The sequence below is a fragment of the Zootoca vivipara genome, chromosome 7 (assembly GCF_963506605.1).
Source record: "Zootoca vivipara chromosome 7, rZooViv1.1, whole genome shotgun sequence".
In the NCBI taxonomy this organism is placed as follows: Eukaryota; Metazoa; Chordata; class Lepidosauria; order Squamata; family Lacertidae; genus Zootoca; species Zootoca vivipara.
The window spans coordinates 86663455-86681894 of record NC_083282.1 but is presented as its reverse complement, the minus strand read 5'-3'; the positions used below and the strand labels follow the sequence as shown (position 1 = coordinate 86681894).

Below are 18440 nucleotides of genomic sequence, written 5' to 3'. Positions count from 1 at the left end.
GGCTGCCGCTGCTGCCTCACACCATGCCCCCCGGAGAGGCGGGCACAACGGGCGGCCGGGCGGGAACGGAGGGGAAGCCCTGGGACCGCGCAGGTGCCGCCTCCACTGGCGGGGATGTGCGCCGAGGGCCCCAGGCTCCCCTGACGGACCACCAAGCAGCTGAAGAGGCTGAGCGCTGAGCAGGCGGGAGAATGGGGTGCGGGAAGATGGCGGCGCCGGCAGGGCCGGCGGCTCCATCAAGCATGTCGCTGTCCCGCAGCAGCAGCAGCCGCTCTCGAGCGGGAGGTGTGAGGAGAAGCTGCCAGTGGCTCGTTTACTGGGTTCTGGTTCTCTTCATCGGTGGGGAGAGCATGCGCGTGTGTGCGTCCAATCCCTGTGTCCGTGGGGCACATGCGCAGTAGCGCAAACCCAGGGACACAGGAAATACTGGACGCAGAGACACTTGCACTTTATTATATAGGATACTGAGAGTTTAATCAAGTACAGCGGCTCATGCAACATTCAAATATGAGTCAAACCAAATCACTTGAACCAGAGCCATGTGCTACCCAGAAAGGTGGTCAGTTAGCTTTTTGTTGCAAACCCAGAACTGTTTATTGAGCTGATATAAGAAAAAATGTTTTCTTAGCCCTTCAACAGAACTTAAAAGTTTCTGACAAGTAGAAGGAAAGAATCTTAACATTCAGAACAGAATTTGCAGTGATTCAGTTCAGTATATAAACCAGCCTCAGATTGATCCAGTTCTGAAGCATACAGGGTTGATTCCACAGTGTGTAAAGCAAACATTTCATGGGAAGATGTGAGTTGGGTGATCACACTGTCTGTGCAGAACAAATAGGAGAACATAGGAGGAGCTTTTCTGGGTCAGGCCAAAGTTCCACCTAGTCCAGCATCCTGTTCTCACAAATAGCAGCACACAGCACTATGTTCTCTTGCAGTTTCCAGCAACTGCCCTCCAAATGCAGGAAGCACATAGCCATCATAGCCAGTAGCCTTCAAATTTGTGAATGTTTACTATTAATGTAACAATTTGCCAGGATAGGCACCTTGAAGAACATTGCCAAATATGTTTACTTGCTGCAGATTGGCGCTATAAATTTCCTCTCTGTTTTATCTGTGGCTTATTTGGAAGTTCCACACCTCCATAACTTCCCATGTGATCACGAGCAATAAATATTTCTTTGTGAACACCTACTATTTCACAGTTTGCATGGCACTTTGCATTATATATGTAGCGTATTATATACCAGTTACCCCTTGCTTCCTTTCTTTTCTTTGATCTAGTTCTACCATCTGCATTTGATTTCTTCCTTAGTGATAAAGATGATACACCATCAACCTGCTTTTATGTCAGGCTTTTAAGCATTTCATCTACCTTCTTCTTTCTTTGGTTTTCTAAGAACTTCAGCCTTAGGCTTCAATCCTAAATACATTTACCTAGTAGGATTTACATCTGAGTAGATCTGCTTAGGATTGCATTGTTTACATCTAGAGTTCACTGTTGCAAAGGTGGCCCTGTTTTCTGCAGTATTGTTCCTTGGGCAGGTGGAGTTTAAAATACGCTTCCCAAGAGCAATAGGGAAAAAAGTTTTCATTGGGCATTTTTAGCTCTCATAATACCTACTCAAAGAAAAGCTTCAAAGCACATGATTAGCAGGAATCGGAGCCAAAACTTTGTTCTTGAGGACACAAGAGCACAAACTTTGTTCCAGTCCCTGGCCCTCATCATGTCTGGATTTTTAGACACTCACATATGAATGATAAGAGACGGCTCATATCCCTATCACCTAAATTTGTCGGGAGATAATGAGAATGGAAAATGTTGCCTTATTCCTTGCATTTGGAAAAGAAGTAGGGGCTGAAATGAGACTTTGCTATGTAGTTGCCTCCTTTTCTAGGGGCTGCTGTTTTGGTCTTTCTCAGTCTGCCTCCCTGTCCCACCCTGCAAACAACAACAGATTTCCTCTCCTTTCTGCTTCCCATCGGCACAGTTGTCTGATGTCTACTACGTTGTTTCTTTAACATCATGGTCCCAGATTGTGATCAAGAGCACGAGTTAATTCTGGAGAGGAAAACAGTTGCCTCGAAAGCCTGAGAAGTTTAGTCATAGGTGCTGCAGGCTCATTTGTTTGGTTTATAGCAGACTAAACATAATTTAGAGTAGGAGCGACTGAACTATCCGTTTGTTGGCAAAGAATTCTTTCAAGGTCAGATTTTTTCATATATAACTGCCACCATCCTTTATAGGGTCCAATATTTCCACCGTGAGCCTGTCAAAATGAGGATAAGTGTTTGAGCCTCCAAGTTCCGTAATATTGGGCACTGTGCCTGGCTATTCATTCAAGTGGACTCTTTCCGTTCATTTGGAGTGACCAGGATATGCAATGGTATCTTTTTCAATCTCCTAAATGGGAGCAAAGTGTGAGAATTACAAACTCCTTCTTTAAAGTTTCCTCTCCAGCCTGAATCTCCAACGCCCCCATAAGACACACATGTAAGCATAACATCATCATAGGCATATAACTCCAGCCACCCCTAACCAGGGTTTTCTTCTTAACCAGTGTTTGAAACCAAGGTTTGACTAAGGGCAGCTGTGCAGGATCAGCATCTATAGAGCTAAATGGCCTATACTGGCGATGTGCGCAGGAATCCTCTCTGGTGCTGTTTTCTGTTGCTGGTGCATTGAGACCCCAAGTATACCCTGGAGAGAATGGGAGGGCTCTTCATTCCAGCTCTGCTTCCTGAGGTGAAATGTTCCTGTTCTCCGCTGCCAGTCCCTATTCCACTGCAGTGAGTTGGTGAGAAGCAGGCCTCATTCCTTCTTGGTATGGATGTGGCAGTCCTCAGCATGTATTTGAGACCGAAATGGGGAACACATCCCATCTGCATTTTGAAAGAGCACAGACAAAAACAGGAAAAAAAAGTTCTGCTCTCCTTAACACGATACAACTTCAACAAGGCAGACTTAAGATAAAAAACACTGTGATGAAATATACAGACATATATTAAGAATGCACTTCTGTATTCTGCCTATAGGTCAGATGACATTTAGAAACAAGTGCTATTTAGATGAATCAGCCAGAAAGGTTTTGAAATAAAGTCCTCTTCAGGGGTCCAAGGCTTTGTCATCCAAGGGCTTCAGTATAAAAAAAATATCATTAACTCGAGTAGATATAAAACTTGTCCAAATGGAAGAGATTTTAACATCCTTTGGTTTCTAATTCCAGTGCAAACATCCAAATAAAGATGCTAATGCTTTTCAAACATTTTAAAAAATCTCTTGCATTGTGTATAGATCATGATTGTATAACTTAAAATTGGACGTTTTACCTTAACTCTGTTTGAAAGCGCACTAAGGCAGGAATTCCTTGTCTCTCCAGAAAGTTTAGCCCAGGACGGCGCAGAAACTGCAGCCTCTGTGTTGTTGATATGACCATATAGCCAAAGCGTTCGGTCAGGTGACTGTTTCAGAAAGGAGCTGTTAACTGTGAAGTTTTTTGTCAGCTGTTTTGCAGGGTGCATTTTGGCAAGCTGTCCCTGCCGCCGCCCCTTCCCTACTCTCTGACTTTGCCATGTGCTCATGATAATGAATGGAATTTCCCTTTATTGATAAGAACTGTCTGGCTTTGTAAGTAAGGCCTATTGTCAGTTATAGCCCATTGTAGGAACCCACTTGTAGCAGTACGACCACCCCTGAATTTGTGGTGCTGAATGTATTTTGCCCCCTAAGTATTGCTGTGAGGTTTTAAAGGCTACAAATAGCAGTTTCTATTGGGCTCCCTTTATTGAGAAACTGAGTACAGGCAACCCCTGTTTTGTGCAGGGGTTATACTCTGGGTCATCATGTGTGTTGGCGGAGTGTGCATGAACCTGCCCCGTGTCGCGCCTTATTTCCAGGTCCGAAAACAGCCCGCGTGTGCATGGTTGCATGTTCTATGAATGCACACAAAATGGGAGTTGCCTGTAATGACTCAGTTACTAGATTCTAGTACCTGGCCTGTCGACACTTTTCTGGAGTTCAGTAGCACCCCAAATTCTGTCGCCTGAGTCATGCTCCCCCAGTCTCCCTAATAGTGGGGCCAGCAGTCCTGACCAGAACTCAATTTCAATCTAGAAACTCAAGAATTTTTGGATGTTTCTGCCTAACTATTGAGTGAATAAACTTCATTGTTTAAAGCCATAGTATTCCACCCTACGGTAATACAAGTGCAGCAAACAAACATTTTGAAACATTCAGCAAATCTATATATATATAAAGAAACAGAACAATAATACTAACACTCTCCCAGTGTAAATCTTGCATTGCCCCTCTACAATAAGCTGTCTAGGTATTCAAAAAAACTATTGCCTAACTATTGTTTCACAAAATTTTCCATGGCCTTGTTATTTTAAGAGTTCAGGATAAGTTACCCAGTGAGTTTTTCAGGGTCTTCACGGTCTAGGCACTGAAAAGGCCCCATCTATTGAGCAAGGCTCAAAGCATTGCATGTTCCTTCCTACAAACAGTGGTTTTATTTTTCTCCCAGCCTTTTTCTAACATACGACTCTAGTGGTCTCCAGCCAATATTGAATCAGTAAAAAAAGAAGAAGAAGAAAATAAAAGGAGTTCTTGTCTGAGTTTGGCACCTCTCCCTACCCTGAAGGAATAAATAAATAAAAGTATTGATTCGATTCCCCCTTGTGTTCTAGCAATGCTTGGATGTGTCTCATAGCAATATTGTATAATGAAGATTTATTGACAAAGAGAGACCACACTTTACCTGCAGTTTGAAAGGCATTGGGGGGGGGGGGACTCCAGGGATTCCCTACTGAACTTGGCAGGGATTCCACTAATGACTTCAGCGAAACTCGGATGCTACTGTCTATGCATTCCCCCTCCCCTCCATGGGTGTGTCTGATTGCAATGTGAAAATGGACATTCTTTTGCGCTGTATTCATGTAGATGTGGCTGGAGGAATACATGGATAAATCAGTGCTGTGGGTGGACAAATGAAGGCATGGAAATGGGGCAGAGAGAAAGAGTGCCATCATCACCTGTCACGGGAGGGTTGTTGTGACTACTCTAGAGTAACGATTCTCCACATTCTTGCCTTTTAAGGTTTTATTATGTGCAGTCTATTTACAGTGATCCAGCTATACAGGGTACATCCTTCTAGTCCGAACCAGAACCCGAGAATGGCGCGCCCCGCGTTCTCTTCCAGCATAAGAGTCTGGGCACGCCAAATCGTCTTCCCCGCCTTCTCCTGCATAATTCTGGAACCGGAGGGAAAAAGGGCCTCCTTTCCCTGTTTTCCTTCTCCCCCTTTTCCTCCTCTCTCTCTTCCTCCCCTATGTGTAGCAGGGGCTCTCCTATGCTGCCAGAGCCCTGCCTCCTCCTTTCTCTTTCCTCACTCGACTCTTCCCCCTCCCCGCTGGCATCGCTGCTGGTGGAGGAGCTGCTCCTCAGGATGGGAGGGGGCTGTCTATACTCCCTGCCCCTTACATCACCCAACACAAAGATGGACTCAACCAGTCCCCTTGCAACGCTGCCTACCTCATCTGACCAATGGGGAGGGCACTGCTGATTCCAAGCAGCCTTCCTGCAGGGCAGCATATTGGTGCCATTTCCTGCTTCTTGTGGGCATCCTTTCTGTTAGGGAAGTTAGAGAAATTTTGCCCAGGGGCTGTGTGTTTACTTGAAAAAGCTGTGTGGCACCTCGGTTTAAGAACAGCCCTGTTTACGAACTATTCGGTATACGAACTCCGCAAAACTGGAAGTAGTGTTCCGGTTAGCGAACTTTACCTCGGTCTACGAACAGAAGCCGAACAGTGGGAGGGCACCGGTGGCAGGAGGCCTCATTAGGGAAAACACACCTCGGTTTAACAATGGCTTTGGTTTAAGAACGGACTTCTGGAATGGAATAAGTTTGTAAGCCGAGGTACCACTGTACTAGAAAAAACAATGAAGTCTTGTACAACGCAACCAGTACTTTCTATCTCCTTTGTGTCCCCCCCCTTCCATATACAAGTTTTGATGCGAGTCCCTTACTCAGCTATGACTGATAATGATTCCAAGGCAGGAATTCCTTGTTAATAAGCAAGCTTAGATAGGAAAGGTAATTTTAAAAAATATAAATCTGACATCAGCACATATGGAATTGTAGGGTAGGAAGGGATCCTAAGCATTATCTAGTCCAGCCTCTGTAATGCAGTAAAATGCAGCTATCGCATGTGGGGATCGAACCTGCAACCTTGGCGTTATCAGCACCACGCTCTATGCAGGCTTATTTAAAGCTGCGGATTGGCTCATCAGGGGGTTTGAAGAGCCCAGTGCATGGTCTTTGTTGCACCCTGCTTATAGAAACAATTCCCTCTAGATTCCTTTCCTCGTTATCATTCCTTATTGCCTCCTAGGAGGAACCTGGACCTTTAAGCAAAAAATTATTTTTTAAAAATCGGATTTTTAAAATTTAAATTGGATTTTTCAAATAAAATGCTTTTGGAGGAAAAATCTTTCTAAAGATAGTTTTCTATTTAAGTTACAGTACATAATAGTCCAAAAGCTATTCATCAGGAAATAAGGATTTGTTTTAAGTTCTTCATGTGTGCTAAAACTCAGTCTAAGTTTTTTTTAAAAAAGAAATGTTTAACCACATCAGTTAACAAACATGGATACATATGCTATAATGTTACTGTTTTAGTTAAATAAATTGTTTGAATTGTTATTAAGGAAATGATTATTTTTCTCCTTCCAATAAAGTACAGCAGAAAAGTATAAACAGTTAACTTATTAAACCTCACAATAATTTCATAATTATCAGCCTACGTATTTCTAATAGTATAACCAAATCAGTAATTTTTTATATAGCTGTAAAAACTACTTTGAAAATTAAATATTCCAAAAATGAAACCTTCATCTGGTTATAAATATTAAGATTATACCAGCAAGAATGAGTCTATCTGTAATAAAATAATTTAAATTAAGTCTTACTGACAAGTGATTTAAATTGTGATTTACATCTATTTGATTTAAATCAAACCTACCCTGAGCAATAGGTAGCAAATATTGGTAGTTATATGGGCCCGTATTAGTGATTACTTTGCCAGCAGTGAAATCTATTTAAATTTATCAATATGGGCTGGGGGAGAGTATTTGATTGACATTCTCTTTGGTTCAGGAAGCAGTTCATAAATTTAAAACACTAGGTTTGGTTAGATTTGTTTAGCTTATTTGCATGATTTCCTTTGGCAAAATGTCTGCAAAATAAAAAGTCCAGAGATAATAAAAATTGGCAGAATATATTCAAAATAAAAATGCAGATAAACCAGTAGAGCAGATTCAAAATTTCAGTAACATTATAAACTCATTGATACTGGAATCATTGGGGTAAAGACAAAATTCATTGGTCAGAATTTGGGCAAGGATGATGTTTGCAGCACAAAAGCAAATTGCCTTTAAACTGGGTGTGTGCGTGCTGTTCTGGCCCTTCAGCCTTTTGAAGCATTTTCATTGCTTCATGGAATGTTCCTGAGTTGCATTTCATGTCAATGAGAAGGGCAATTGTAACAGTAAAGAAGTGCATTCCTGGTTTAGCCCACCACAGTGTATATATTTAATCAATGAAATATGTAAACACTGAATTAAGCACATTGATGTGTAATTCATTACACAGAGCACTTGACATATGAGGTGCTGCGGAGCTTCAGTAACGGACAGGCATGCTAGACGTCTTGGCTTATCTCCACCAGCAATGTAAACTGTTTCTGGGATTCTAGACTTGTAGGCATGTTTTCTGTGAAAGACACCAGTCCTTGGATTGAAAGGTAGGAAAGGTATCAGGACTGGTTATAGGTATGTCAGTAAAAGTATTTGGACTGGTTTGTTGTGGTTGTTTAGTCGTTTAGTCATGTCCGACTCTTCGTGACCCCATGGACCCCATACTCGCCTCGCTCGAGTATAAGCCGAGGGCGGCTTTTTCAGCACATTTTTTGTGCTGAAAAAGTAGGCTCATACTCGAGTATATACAGTACTTAACTTATTATTGTTTGTCCTGTCCACATTTGGAAGTGAGGCAGGAATCGTTAGTCCTTATCCTGGGCAGAATTCTACTCCGGTCTGCTAGCAGATTGGTCGATTTCCTGGCTCTTGCTTAGAGTTGCAAACTACGTATCTGATTCAAGCTGGTCTGTGACCGTAAGAATAAATTCAATTCAATACGTATCTGATGTTGACTGCCAAAACAAGCTGATTTTCTTTGCACATATGCTGTGGTTAACATGGCCAGGTGGGATGGGGTTGCTCATGTTGCAGTAAGAGCGAGGTTGGTTATTAAAGGCATTTGTAGCTTTTTATCGGACTGCTCTTTTGAATGTTGAGTTATAGCTTTGGTTCAGCAGCAAATGAATCTGTGTCATGCAATGCAGTTCCCAAGGGCCCTTTCCAAATCTTCAGAACAGAGTTTTGCAGAGTGCAATGTCCTCCATGCACCATTCATTTCCTATTTCTGTATAGGGAACTCCCAGCTCCTTTATGTTCCTTTGCTAATGATGCAAGGCCATTAGCATGACCTTTGCACCCTGCCTGGGAGATTCAGAAGCTTCTGGTTTGCTACTGCTAGAAACAGAATGTTACACCTTGGCCAGATCCAGGAAGGCAGTTCATGTAATCTTAATTTTTCTCTCTTATGAAGCTCAAGAGGGTTTCCTTTTGTCCCTCTTCTTTGCTCTTAAGCAGGCTTCCTCAACCTTGGCCCTCCAGATGTTTTGAGACTACAATTCCCATCATCCCTGACCACTGGTCCTGCTAGCTAGGGCTCATGGGAGTTGTAGGCCAAAAACATCTGGAGGGCCGAGGTTGAGGAAGCCTGCTCTTAAGGCTCATCATTCCCTTTTATAAACATTTCTTTATGAGTCAGTTGATATTTATGAGAAATTCATGAATAGAAATGGGCTCTTGCTTGAGGAGCCTACTCATTCTGGCTATCTATTTTACTCAATGAGCTCTCATGCAGAAGTTGACTCAGAGAATGTGCCAGCTTCAGCTGTTTCTTTACTCTTTATACGGTTCCTGTTTATACGGTAATAGGTAAGCACATTTCTGCAGATCCTCATTAACGCGTATGAGTTTGCGAAATTTCTGCAGGTTTTACAATTCTGTTGTGTGAAGCTATTGTCTGAATTTTGGCCAGTGAAGAAGGTGCAAGGCGTTCAGCTAATGCAACATGTCAATGGAAAACTGCTCACACAATGGGGCCTTTCAAAATTTGTGTTTCAGTCTCAGAAGTGGTAATCCTTATCCCACTTTTCCTCCCACAACCAAACTGCTGAATCTTAAAACACACACTCACCCACAATGGCTGCTTTTGGATATTACCCTAAACCCGGGATATTCATTATGGTGTTCCTTAAGATGTTGTGAGCAACAACTCCCACCATCACCTACTATTGACCTTGCAGGTTTTAGCTGCATCCTCTGGTCTGCAGCGAGACAAGGCATGGTGCCAGGCAGCGCTCAGGCTGGATGCAAGGAGAGGTTGAGCAAAGCAAGGCTCATCCTGCCCTATATGACTGCAGGGCTCTCGTATTGCTTCAGCTCAGCCCTATACAGTGGCAGCATGCCAGAACCTTGCACTCCGCTGTGCCATTTTACCCGCCAAACAAAAATGCTGTCTGTTGTGTCAGACTGATGGGTAATACAGTTTTGTCCCGGCTTTTATCCATGCAATTACTCATTTCCCCCTCCAGGCTTGCCTCTCCCTCCTATGGCACACGCACGCACTGTTCTCTTGCTCAAAACAAACGGCTTAAAAATACACGCACTTTATTAAAACTATCACAAATAGACAGGGAGGTATACAGCCTGCTTTAGATCCACACCCATGTCTTTCCATTGAAAGCACAAATCACAGTTGTTAGCGCACGTTACAATGGAAGGGGCTTTTTCAGTTAAATAGGCCAACTTCAGTGGTCTCCCACTGTAACGGAGAAGGGGGGGCCTCTGATCTTACTGGGCCTTCTGCAATGGGCCACCAAGTCTGAGAATGGCAGTGCCATGTCCTTGGGCTGGAGCGATACTGGCTGCACAGGCTCATCTGGTGGAAGTGCTTCTGCGGCTTGCCCTGTGTGCCCTTCTACTTGTTCAGAGCTCTCAACTTCATCCCATGAAGAACGCAAATTTATTCTAGGGTTGTGACAGGTTGATTGGACCGGAGGGCACCATGTCTGCTATCCCTGCACTAACCATAATTTGGCACAACTAGAATAAGTCTAGGTGAGCCTTGGACTCCCATGTTCCAAGCTTGTGTTTCCAGTTTTCATTTGTTGTTGTTTAGTCATTCAGTTGTGTCTGACTCTTCGTGACCCCATGGACCAGAGCACGCCAGGCACTCCTGTCTTGCACTGCCTCCCACAGTTTGGTCAAACTCATGTTAGTAGCTTCGAGAACACTGTCCAGCCATCTCATCCTCTGTCATTCCTTTCTCCTTATGCCCTCAATCTTTCCCAACATCAGGGTCTTTTCCAGGGAGTCTTCTCTTCTCATGAGGTGGCCAAAGTATTGGAGCCTCAGCTTCAGGATCTGTCCTTCCAGTGAGCACTCAGGGCTGATTTCCTTCAGAATGGATAGGTTTGATCTTCTTGCAGTCCATGGGACTCTCAAGAGTCTCCTCCAGCACCATAATTCAAAAGCATCAATTCTTCGGCGATCAGCCTTCTTTATGGTCCAGCTCTCACTTTCATACACCACTACTGGGAAAACCATAGCTTTAACTATATGGACCTTTGTCGGCAAGGTGATGTCTCTGCTTTTCAAGATGCTGTCTAGGTTTGTCATTGCTTTTCTCCCAAGAAGCAAGGCGTCTTTCACCATCTGCAGTGATCATGGAGCCCAGTTTTCATTAGCCACGGTTTATTGTGTCATCTGAACAAGAAAACCCCTGTTAGTGTTTAGTACGGTGTGCTTCAAAATGTCTTGTGAGTTTAGACAACATGACAAGACTTGGTACATCAGAAATCGGAAGCTAAAGCTTCTCCCCATGGTTGCACCAGAGGAGGAGGGTGTAGCATGAGTGTCTCAATTTTATTACTTGCGCCCCATCAATCTAACTGGGTTGCCCAAGCCACTCTGAAGCTTAACTAGGCTTGTTCTTGTCACTGTAAACTATGGTTTAGTGTGATGTCTGAGCATGGCCAATCAGAATTCCAATGATTCAGTATTCTGATGACCAGAGAGAAATATACAAGATACAGAATCTTTACTAATTACTGTAGCATTTGCTCAGTCATGGTGGAAACTTAAAAGCTGGTGCTGTCAGGCAGACTACCTTCCTCCACGCCTGGTGTGAGTGCCACGAAGTTGATGTTGGATGGTAATCAATTTAATAGACCCATTTGCACCAGGATTACTTTCTTCTATCTACTTGTGTGCTATCAGCAATTGTGCTTCAGGGGGGTGAGGGAACCCCCAGAACAGATTTAGGGGGCATGTGAAAGGAGGGGAGATCATTCTGTTGTGAAATCTCCTGGGCTGATGGAACCGTAGCCTTGTTGAGTACAACTCATTGTCAGCTGCTATATATGGTGGTTGGGGGACCATCTTAGACAGGGGTCAACAAACTCTTTCAGCCTTGGGGACGACGACTATATTTTGGAAGGAAAAAAAATGAATGAATTCCTATGCCCCACAAATAACCCAGAGGTGCATTTTAAATAAAAGCACACATTCTACTCATGTAAAAAAAACCAGGCAGGCCCCAGAAATAACCCAGAAATGAATTTTAAATAAACGGACACATTCTACTCATGTAAAAACACGCTGATTCCTGGACCGTCCACGGGCCGGATTTAGAAAGTGATTGGGCCGGATCCAGCCCCCGGGCCTTAGTTTGCCTACCCATGGTCTTAGATGTTGTACTTCTGCTCTTATCCCTACTGTCTGACTATTGGCTCTGCATGCAAACCCAGGTACTCAATGGAAATACATGGGTGTGTACCTGAAACAGGCTGTATACCACAGCTCCCTGTCTATTTCTTACAGCTTTTATAAAACGCATCTATTTTTAAGCCTTGAGTATTGAATGAGAGAACTGTACGGGCGTGTGCCATAGGAGGGTGAGGCATGGCTGGAGGGGGAAATGAGTAATTGCGCAGATAAAAGCTGGAGCAGAACTGTATTATCCATCAGCCTGACACAACAGAGCACATTTTTGTTGGGTGGGTATAATGGCACAGTGGAGTGCAAGTTTATGGCATGATGTCACCTTACCTAATAAATCGGCACCATACCCCAGTCAGGACAAGATTCTAAGTCTTGCCTGGCGCCTCTAGAACTGCCTGTTTTAGTCAGAGCAAACCTCAGTTAACAAAATCACAGGGAAGGCCTAATCCGCCAGGAATTTCTCCTGCAGATTTCCCATTGAAATGAATGGTATTCGTGCAGCAATGTACTGCTCCAACCACTGCTCCCACCCACCCTTTGAGCAGCTGCCACTCATTTCCATGGGATTTGTCCAGGGGATATTCTTGGTGGGCTGTGCCCATTAACGGTCAAACGCTGGTGAACTGAAGTGCAGTGATACAATAGGGTTGTTATTATTATTTTTTAAAGAAGTGAAGTGGAAGTTTTTGAGAAGAGGCAGTAAGAGAGGAACACAGTTTTATAGAGATAGTCCCAATGCCATTCATTTTGTTGTTGTTGTTGTTTAGTCGTTTAGTCGTGTCCGACTCTTCGTGACCCCATGGACCATAGCACGCCAGGCACTCCTGTCTTGCACTGCCTCCCGCAGTTTGGTCAAACTCATGTTCGTAGCTTCGAGAACACTGTCCAACCATCTCGTCCTCTGTCGTCCCCTTCTCCTAGTGCCCTCAATCTTTCCCAACATCAGGGTCTTTTCCAAGGATTCTTCTCTTCTCATGAGGTGGCCAAAGTATTGGAGCCTCAGCTTCACGATCTGTCCTTCCAGGGAGCACTCAGGGCTGATTTCCTTAAGAATGGATAGGTTTGATCTTCTTGCAGTCCACGGGACTCTCAAGAGTCTCCTCCAGCACCATAATTCAAAAGCATCGATTCTTCGGCGATCAGCCTTCTTTATGGTCCAGCTCTCACTTCCATACATCACTACTGGGAAAACCATAGCTTTAACTATACGGACCTTTTTCGGCAAGGTGATGTCTCTGCTTTTTAAGATGCTGTCTAGGTTTGTCATTGCTTTTCTCCCAAGAAGCAGGCGTCTTTTAATTTCGTGACTGCTGTCACCATCTGCAGTGATCAAGGAGCCCAAGAAGGTGAAATCTCTCACTGCCTCCATTTCTTCCCCTTCTATTTGCCAGGAGGTGATGGGACCAGTGGCCATGATCTTGGTTTTTTTGATGTTGAGCTTCAGACCATATTTTGCGCTCTCCTCTTTCACCCTCATTAAAAGGTTCTTTAATTCCTCCTCGCTTTCTGCCATCAAGGTTGTGTCATCTGCATATCTGAGGTTGTTGATATTTCTTCCGGCAATCTTAATTCCGGCTTGGGATTATGCCATTCATTAGTAGCATGCAAATTACTGTATAATTACTGTACAGATGTGCTCTTAAAAATTTTACTGACGAAAAATGAATTACACAGAGATGCTAGTAATACTTGTATTTCCTTTATGGCATGCTTCCTCATAGTTGTCAGATAGGAGCCCAATGCATTTTGCTTTTTGTGGCAGAGTATTTGGATCCTGCCCCTTCCCACTCCTTGGCAGTGTGCACCACATCAGAACTTACTGGTGCATTGTGAGACGCATTAAATCAGGGGTCAGCAAACTTTTCCAGCAGGGGGCCGGTCCACTGTCCCTCAGACCTTGTGGGGGGCCGGACTATATTTTGGAAGGAAAAAAATGATTCCTATGCCCCACAAATAACCCAGAAATGACTGTCAAATAAAATGACACATTCTACTCATGTAAAAACATGCTGATTCCTGGACTGTCCGCGGGCCGGATTGAGAGGGCAATTGGGCCGTATCCAGCCCCCGGGCCTTAGTTTGCCTACCCATGCATTAAATAAATAGCCTCACACATCCACTGGGGGCTCTGTTCTGTAGTAATGCTTGTAAACGTAGGATATAACATTCTCTGACACTCAGTATTGGGTGGAGAAGCTGGGATTAGCGTTCAAAATATTTCATTTCTGTGATGCCACTTTCAAAGTAAAGATGTAAGGCCAGCGATACTGCTTAGGTTCATTCTGATAATAAAAAATTGACATGTTTGGGGCCATTCACTAACCACCTCCAAGAGTAGTAACTATGCTCTGTCTTCACTTGCCAGGTTACAGTGTGACTGTCAGCACAACACCTGTGGAGCGTCATGTGATCGATGCTGCCCAGGCTTCAACCAGATGCCATGGAAACCAGCCACAACCGACAGCGCCAATGAATGTGAATGTAAGTTTTATCTTCCTATATACATAAAAATGTAAGACTGTCATCAGGCAGCCTCCATGGGAGGATTTGTATTTCCTTAACACGGTACTGGATTTGCATGAAGTCAGGGTGGCCATGGGGAGCAGAAGAGAAGGCAGCTTGCACAACACCAGTGGGTGATTTAGAAGTTTTGAGTAAAGAAGCGATGAAGAGAGCTTAGAGGGAAATGGTGGTTTTAAACAACAGAGATTGGAGTAAATAACCTCCATTCAGTGGAATATGTGAGGGCTCCACATCCTCTTATCTTTGCATCCTGAGAAATGGAAGAGGGAAAAGGTTGAGTACAGCAAGAAGGGAGAGGCACCTAAATGAAAAGGCGGCTTGTTTTAAACTGCCATTTTCCTCTCTCTGTCTCTCTGCCACTGCCTTACTCAAACTTCTGCTGTTGTTTAACTACAACAGGAAGGAAGGAACGCTGAAAGGGGGGGGGAAAGTCTGTTTTAAATGTGAGAGAGATAAAAGATGTGCAGCGCTCAAATATTCCATAGTACCTTCCCACAATCATGTATTTCACTCCTGATACCATGTGCTTCCTCTGCCCCCGGCTGCAGGGCGCACACGCCACCCCGGGCACCCGAGTGGGAAGCTCTAGGGGGTATGGAAGGAGGGGATTTGGCGAGTGACATAAGCACAGGTACAGCCCCTAGTAGAATTTTTTAAAATAAAAAACCCCCGAACTGGTTCATTCAGCTATTTAATGTCACAGGCAGTTGCAGAACCAGAAATGAGTGCACTTGATTTACCTGGCGGTCGGTGTTGGCCTGAATTTTACTCACATGCATGGTTCAAAGAGAACAGAAATCTGACACTCTCGTGCTTCGTTGGAGTGCAGTGGGGAGGATTCTGAAAACGAGTTTAAGCTTAACCTCTTGCTCACTAGCCTAGCAGTGTGTGTGCTTCGCCCAGCAGATGCAGCTGATTCATTCTGTACTGGAGTATTAAATTAAAACAGTCACAACGCAGAGTACTAACCACTATACGATCACACCCCAAAGAAGAAGCAGCGGGAATAGTTTTCACAATGGAACAAAAGTAAACAATGGGGTCCCCAAAGCACCTGTATTGGACCCTGTGCTGCTATTTTAAGTTATCCATTATACATTATCTGGAGCTTGGTAAGCAGTGAGGTAGCTGGGTTGATACAAAACTGTTCCAACCCTAGGAACTTCTGCAATCCGGTTGAGTGCGCAAAACGCGTCATTCAAAACCCAGCAGTTCATTCTGCTCCTGCAAAAGGAAGAATATGTAAATCAGAGGCTGCGTCAATTCTAACTCACCTTTTCTTGTAATCGCAGCCTGCAATTGCAACGGCCATGCCTATGATTGCTATTACGACCCAGAGGTGGATCTTCACAAGGCCAGCACAAATCGCGATGGTCAGCTCTCAGGTGGAGGTGTATGCATTGACTGCCAGGTAAGTCTTGGCTGGAAGTGCTGCAGAACAAAGGGCATTTGTGTCTTTTGGGTTGCTGTTGGCATTGCCAGTGAAACTACTGCGCTGGCAGTGAGAAAGCTGAGAGCTGTTAAGAGGAAATGTGAGCTCTTAACGTTATCAGATTATATCCTAGAGGAAAATAACTGGAAAGGATCCGAAAAGAATATAATACAGACGCTTACGGAGGCAGGATCCTTTAGGGGTGGCCCATTGGTCCTGACATGCAATGCAGATTATAGCATATCTCAAGGATCCAGAGCTGCTTCGCTCCTTATGTAATTAGTGAGTGAACTCTCAACTACCAAATGTACTGTTAGAGGACCCTGTAATGTGCAAGGCCCATATTAACATAGGCTACCTTATATGAACTGCCCCGGACCCTGCAATCAGCATCTGAGGCCATTCTTTGTGCACCTCTTCCATGAGAGATCTGGAGGGTGGCAACACGAGAACGGGCCTTTTCTGTGGTGGCACCCCATTTGTGCAATGCTTTCCCCTGGGAGGCTCACTTGGCTCCTTCATTACATATCTTCTCTGCATCATTCCAATTTTTAGTATATGTGCAGCCGAAGGCAAAAACATTTGTCTTCACTCAGGCCTTGGGCTGCTCAACATTCTATGATCTTTTAAATGTATTTGTGGGAGAGGACTTATTAGTTCGTTTTTGCTTTATTATGTGTTATGTGTTCTCGTTTTGCGTTTTTATGTTGTGAACCACCTTGTGATCTTTGGATGAAGGGTGGCACACAAATTTAATTCATCATCATCATCACTGAAAATCCTGGACTTATTATTTTTCAGCATCACACAGCGGGGGTCAATTGCGAGAGGTGCAGTCCAGGATACTATAAATCCCCAGACCATCAAATAGATTCACCATACATTTGCTATCGTGAGTATGCTGTCTTGTGTACATCATAGATACAGTCCAGTATCCAAAAGTGACGTGTACAGTGTTGTGTGCACGAGTACCTTTGCCAATTCCCCCCCCCCCCGAAATGTTGGGGGCTCTGCAGAGCAGAACCCCATAAAGTGCTGTTGAGAGAGAAAAAATGCTGTTGAGGGAGGGGGAAACTGACTTTCCGCTACGTCTTGTGTGCTCTGAAGCAGTTCTCTAAATCTCCATTTCTTAAGCTTCAGTTACACAATGCCAAGGGAACAAGCTCTTCTGATGTTCTTACCTTGCCCATAGTTTATGGATTGTATTCTTAATTGCTGGGGTTGATTATTTCATGCCAAATAGTGGTAGTGATGGGATTCAGGATTTTTCTGCAGCTGTTTTGAGAAGCATCTGCTGATATTGTGGTTTGACCAGTGTATGTTTTAGGCAATGCAGGAGAATGGGCAAGAAATATTTATGGTTTAGGAAGGGTCAGGATATCATATACCAGGTGGGTGGGGTATAAATTGTTGTTGTTGTTGTTGTTGTTATACTACACCTTAGCCCGTGTCACCCCGTCGAAAAGCAGCCCCGTTAACCATACCATGGACCAATGTGTTCTCTCTGCCTCCGGTTTGAACTGGCAGAGGGAGTTCATTGTAATTTCTTCCCTTCTAGGTTGCAATTGCGACTCGGACTTCACAGATGGCACCTGTGAGGACCTCACTGGCCGCTGTTACTGCAAGCCGAATTACACAGGGGAGCACTGCGACTCATGTGCAGATGGCTACGTGGAGTTCCCGCACTGTTATCGTACGTACTGCTCTCACAGCCCATGTGGCCTTTCAGAATAAGCTGAGCGCTGTGAGTTTCCAGAGGCCAACATTTTGGTCCTTGCCGTGTTTGTGATGGAGCCTGTTTCAGGCTCTCTCTTTTGGGTTACTGCACAGCAGCTTTGGCCTCTGGCTTCCAAAAATCTTCATCTTACAGTGTCTTGCTAAACCGTTTCATGGGATTGCTAGTGGTGGGGGTGTGTGGGTGTGGGTGTGATTTAGAGCGCTATAGAGCGCTTAATTTCTGAACTGTAACAAAAGCAATATTTTGGAACCTAGAAGGGCATATTTACAGAGGATTGGATTTATTTTAGACTAATGCATAGTGATGAATTTGTTACTTTTCTGGAGCATGGAACTAACATTTCCATTGTCTTTCCCTTCATTTAGCTGAACCAGTTTACTCTTACAATGACACCGGAGAGCAAGTCCTCCCAGTTGGGCAGATAATAAGTAAGCTCGTCTTCCTGTCCCCCCCATCCCTACATTTAAGAAATTACTATGCCTCCTTTTACTATTGTTGGTCCCTTAAGATCATTGCAGCAGTAACTTGTTGGCAATTGGGACTCCTGGTGTACCATGTACACATTGTAACTTAATCCTTCTTTCTTCCCTTTCTCCACTTTCCAGACTGCGACTGCAACGTTGCCGGGACAAGAGGGAACGCCTGCCGTAAAGATGCTCAAACGGGGTTGTGTTTGTGTAAACCCAACTTCCAAGGGACTCAGTGTGACCAGTGTGTGCCTGGGTACTATGGACCAGGTTGCCATCGTGAGTAAACAAAGCCAACAGGTTCTGCTGAACCGTTGGCAGCCCTCCTGTTTTGAGAGTTGAGAGAGTAGGCATGCTTTTGTCGTT

General features: G+C 44.2%; 1 protein-coding gene across 2 annotated transcripts in view; it reads left to right on the top strand.

Moving 5' to 3' along the window:
* The window catches only part of LAMA5 (laminin subunit alpha 5), a 190394-nt gene that overhangs the window by 85461 nt on the left and 86493 nt on the right, over positions 1-18440 (top strand). For both annotated transcript variants that reach the window (XM_035123974.2, XM_035123973.2), the window contains exons 7-12: positions 14280-14395; positions 15730-15848; positions 16671-16761; positions 17428-17562; positions 17973-18035; positions 18213-18353. In XM_035123974.2, the coding sequence (XP_034979865.2) occupies positions 14280-14395; positions 15730-15848; positions 16671-16761; positions 17428-17562; positions 17973-18035; positions 18213-18353 (665 nt within the window). The remainder of the gene's footprint in view (positions 1-14279; positions 14396-15729; positions 15849-16670; positions 16762-17427; positions 17563-17972; positions 18036-18212; positions 18354-18440) is intronic.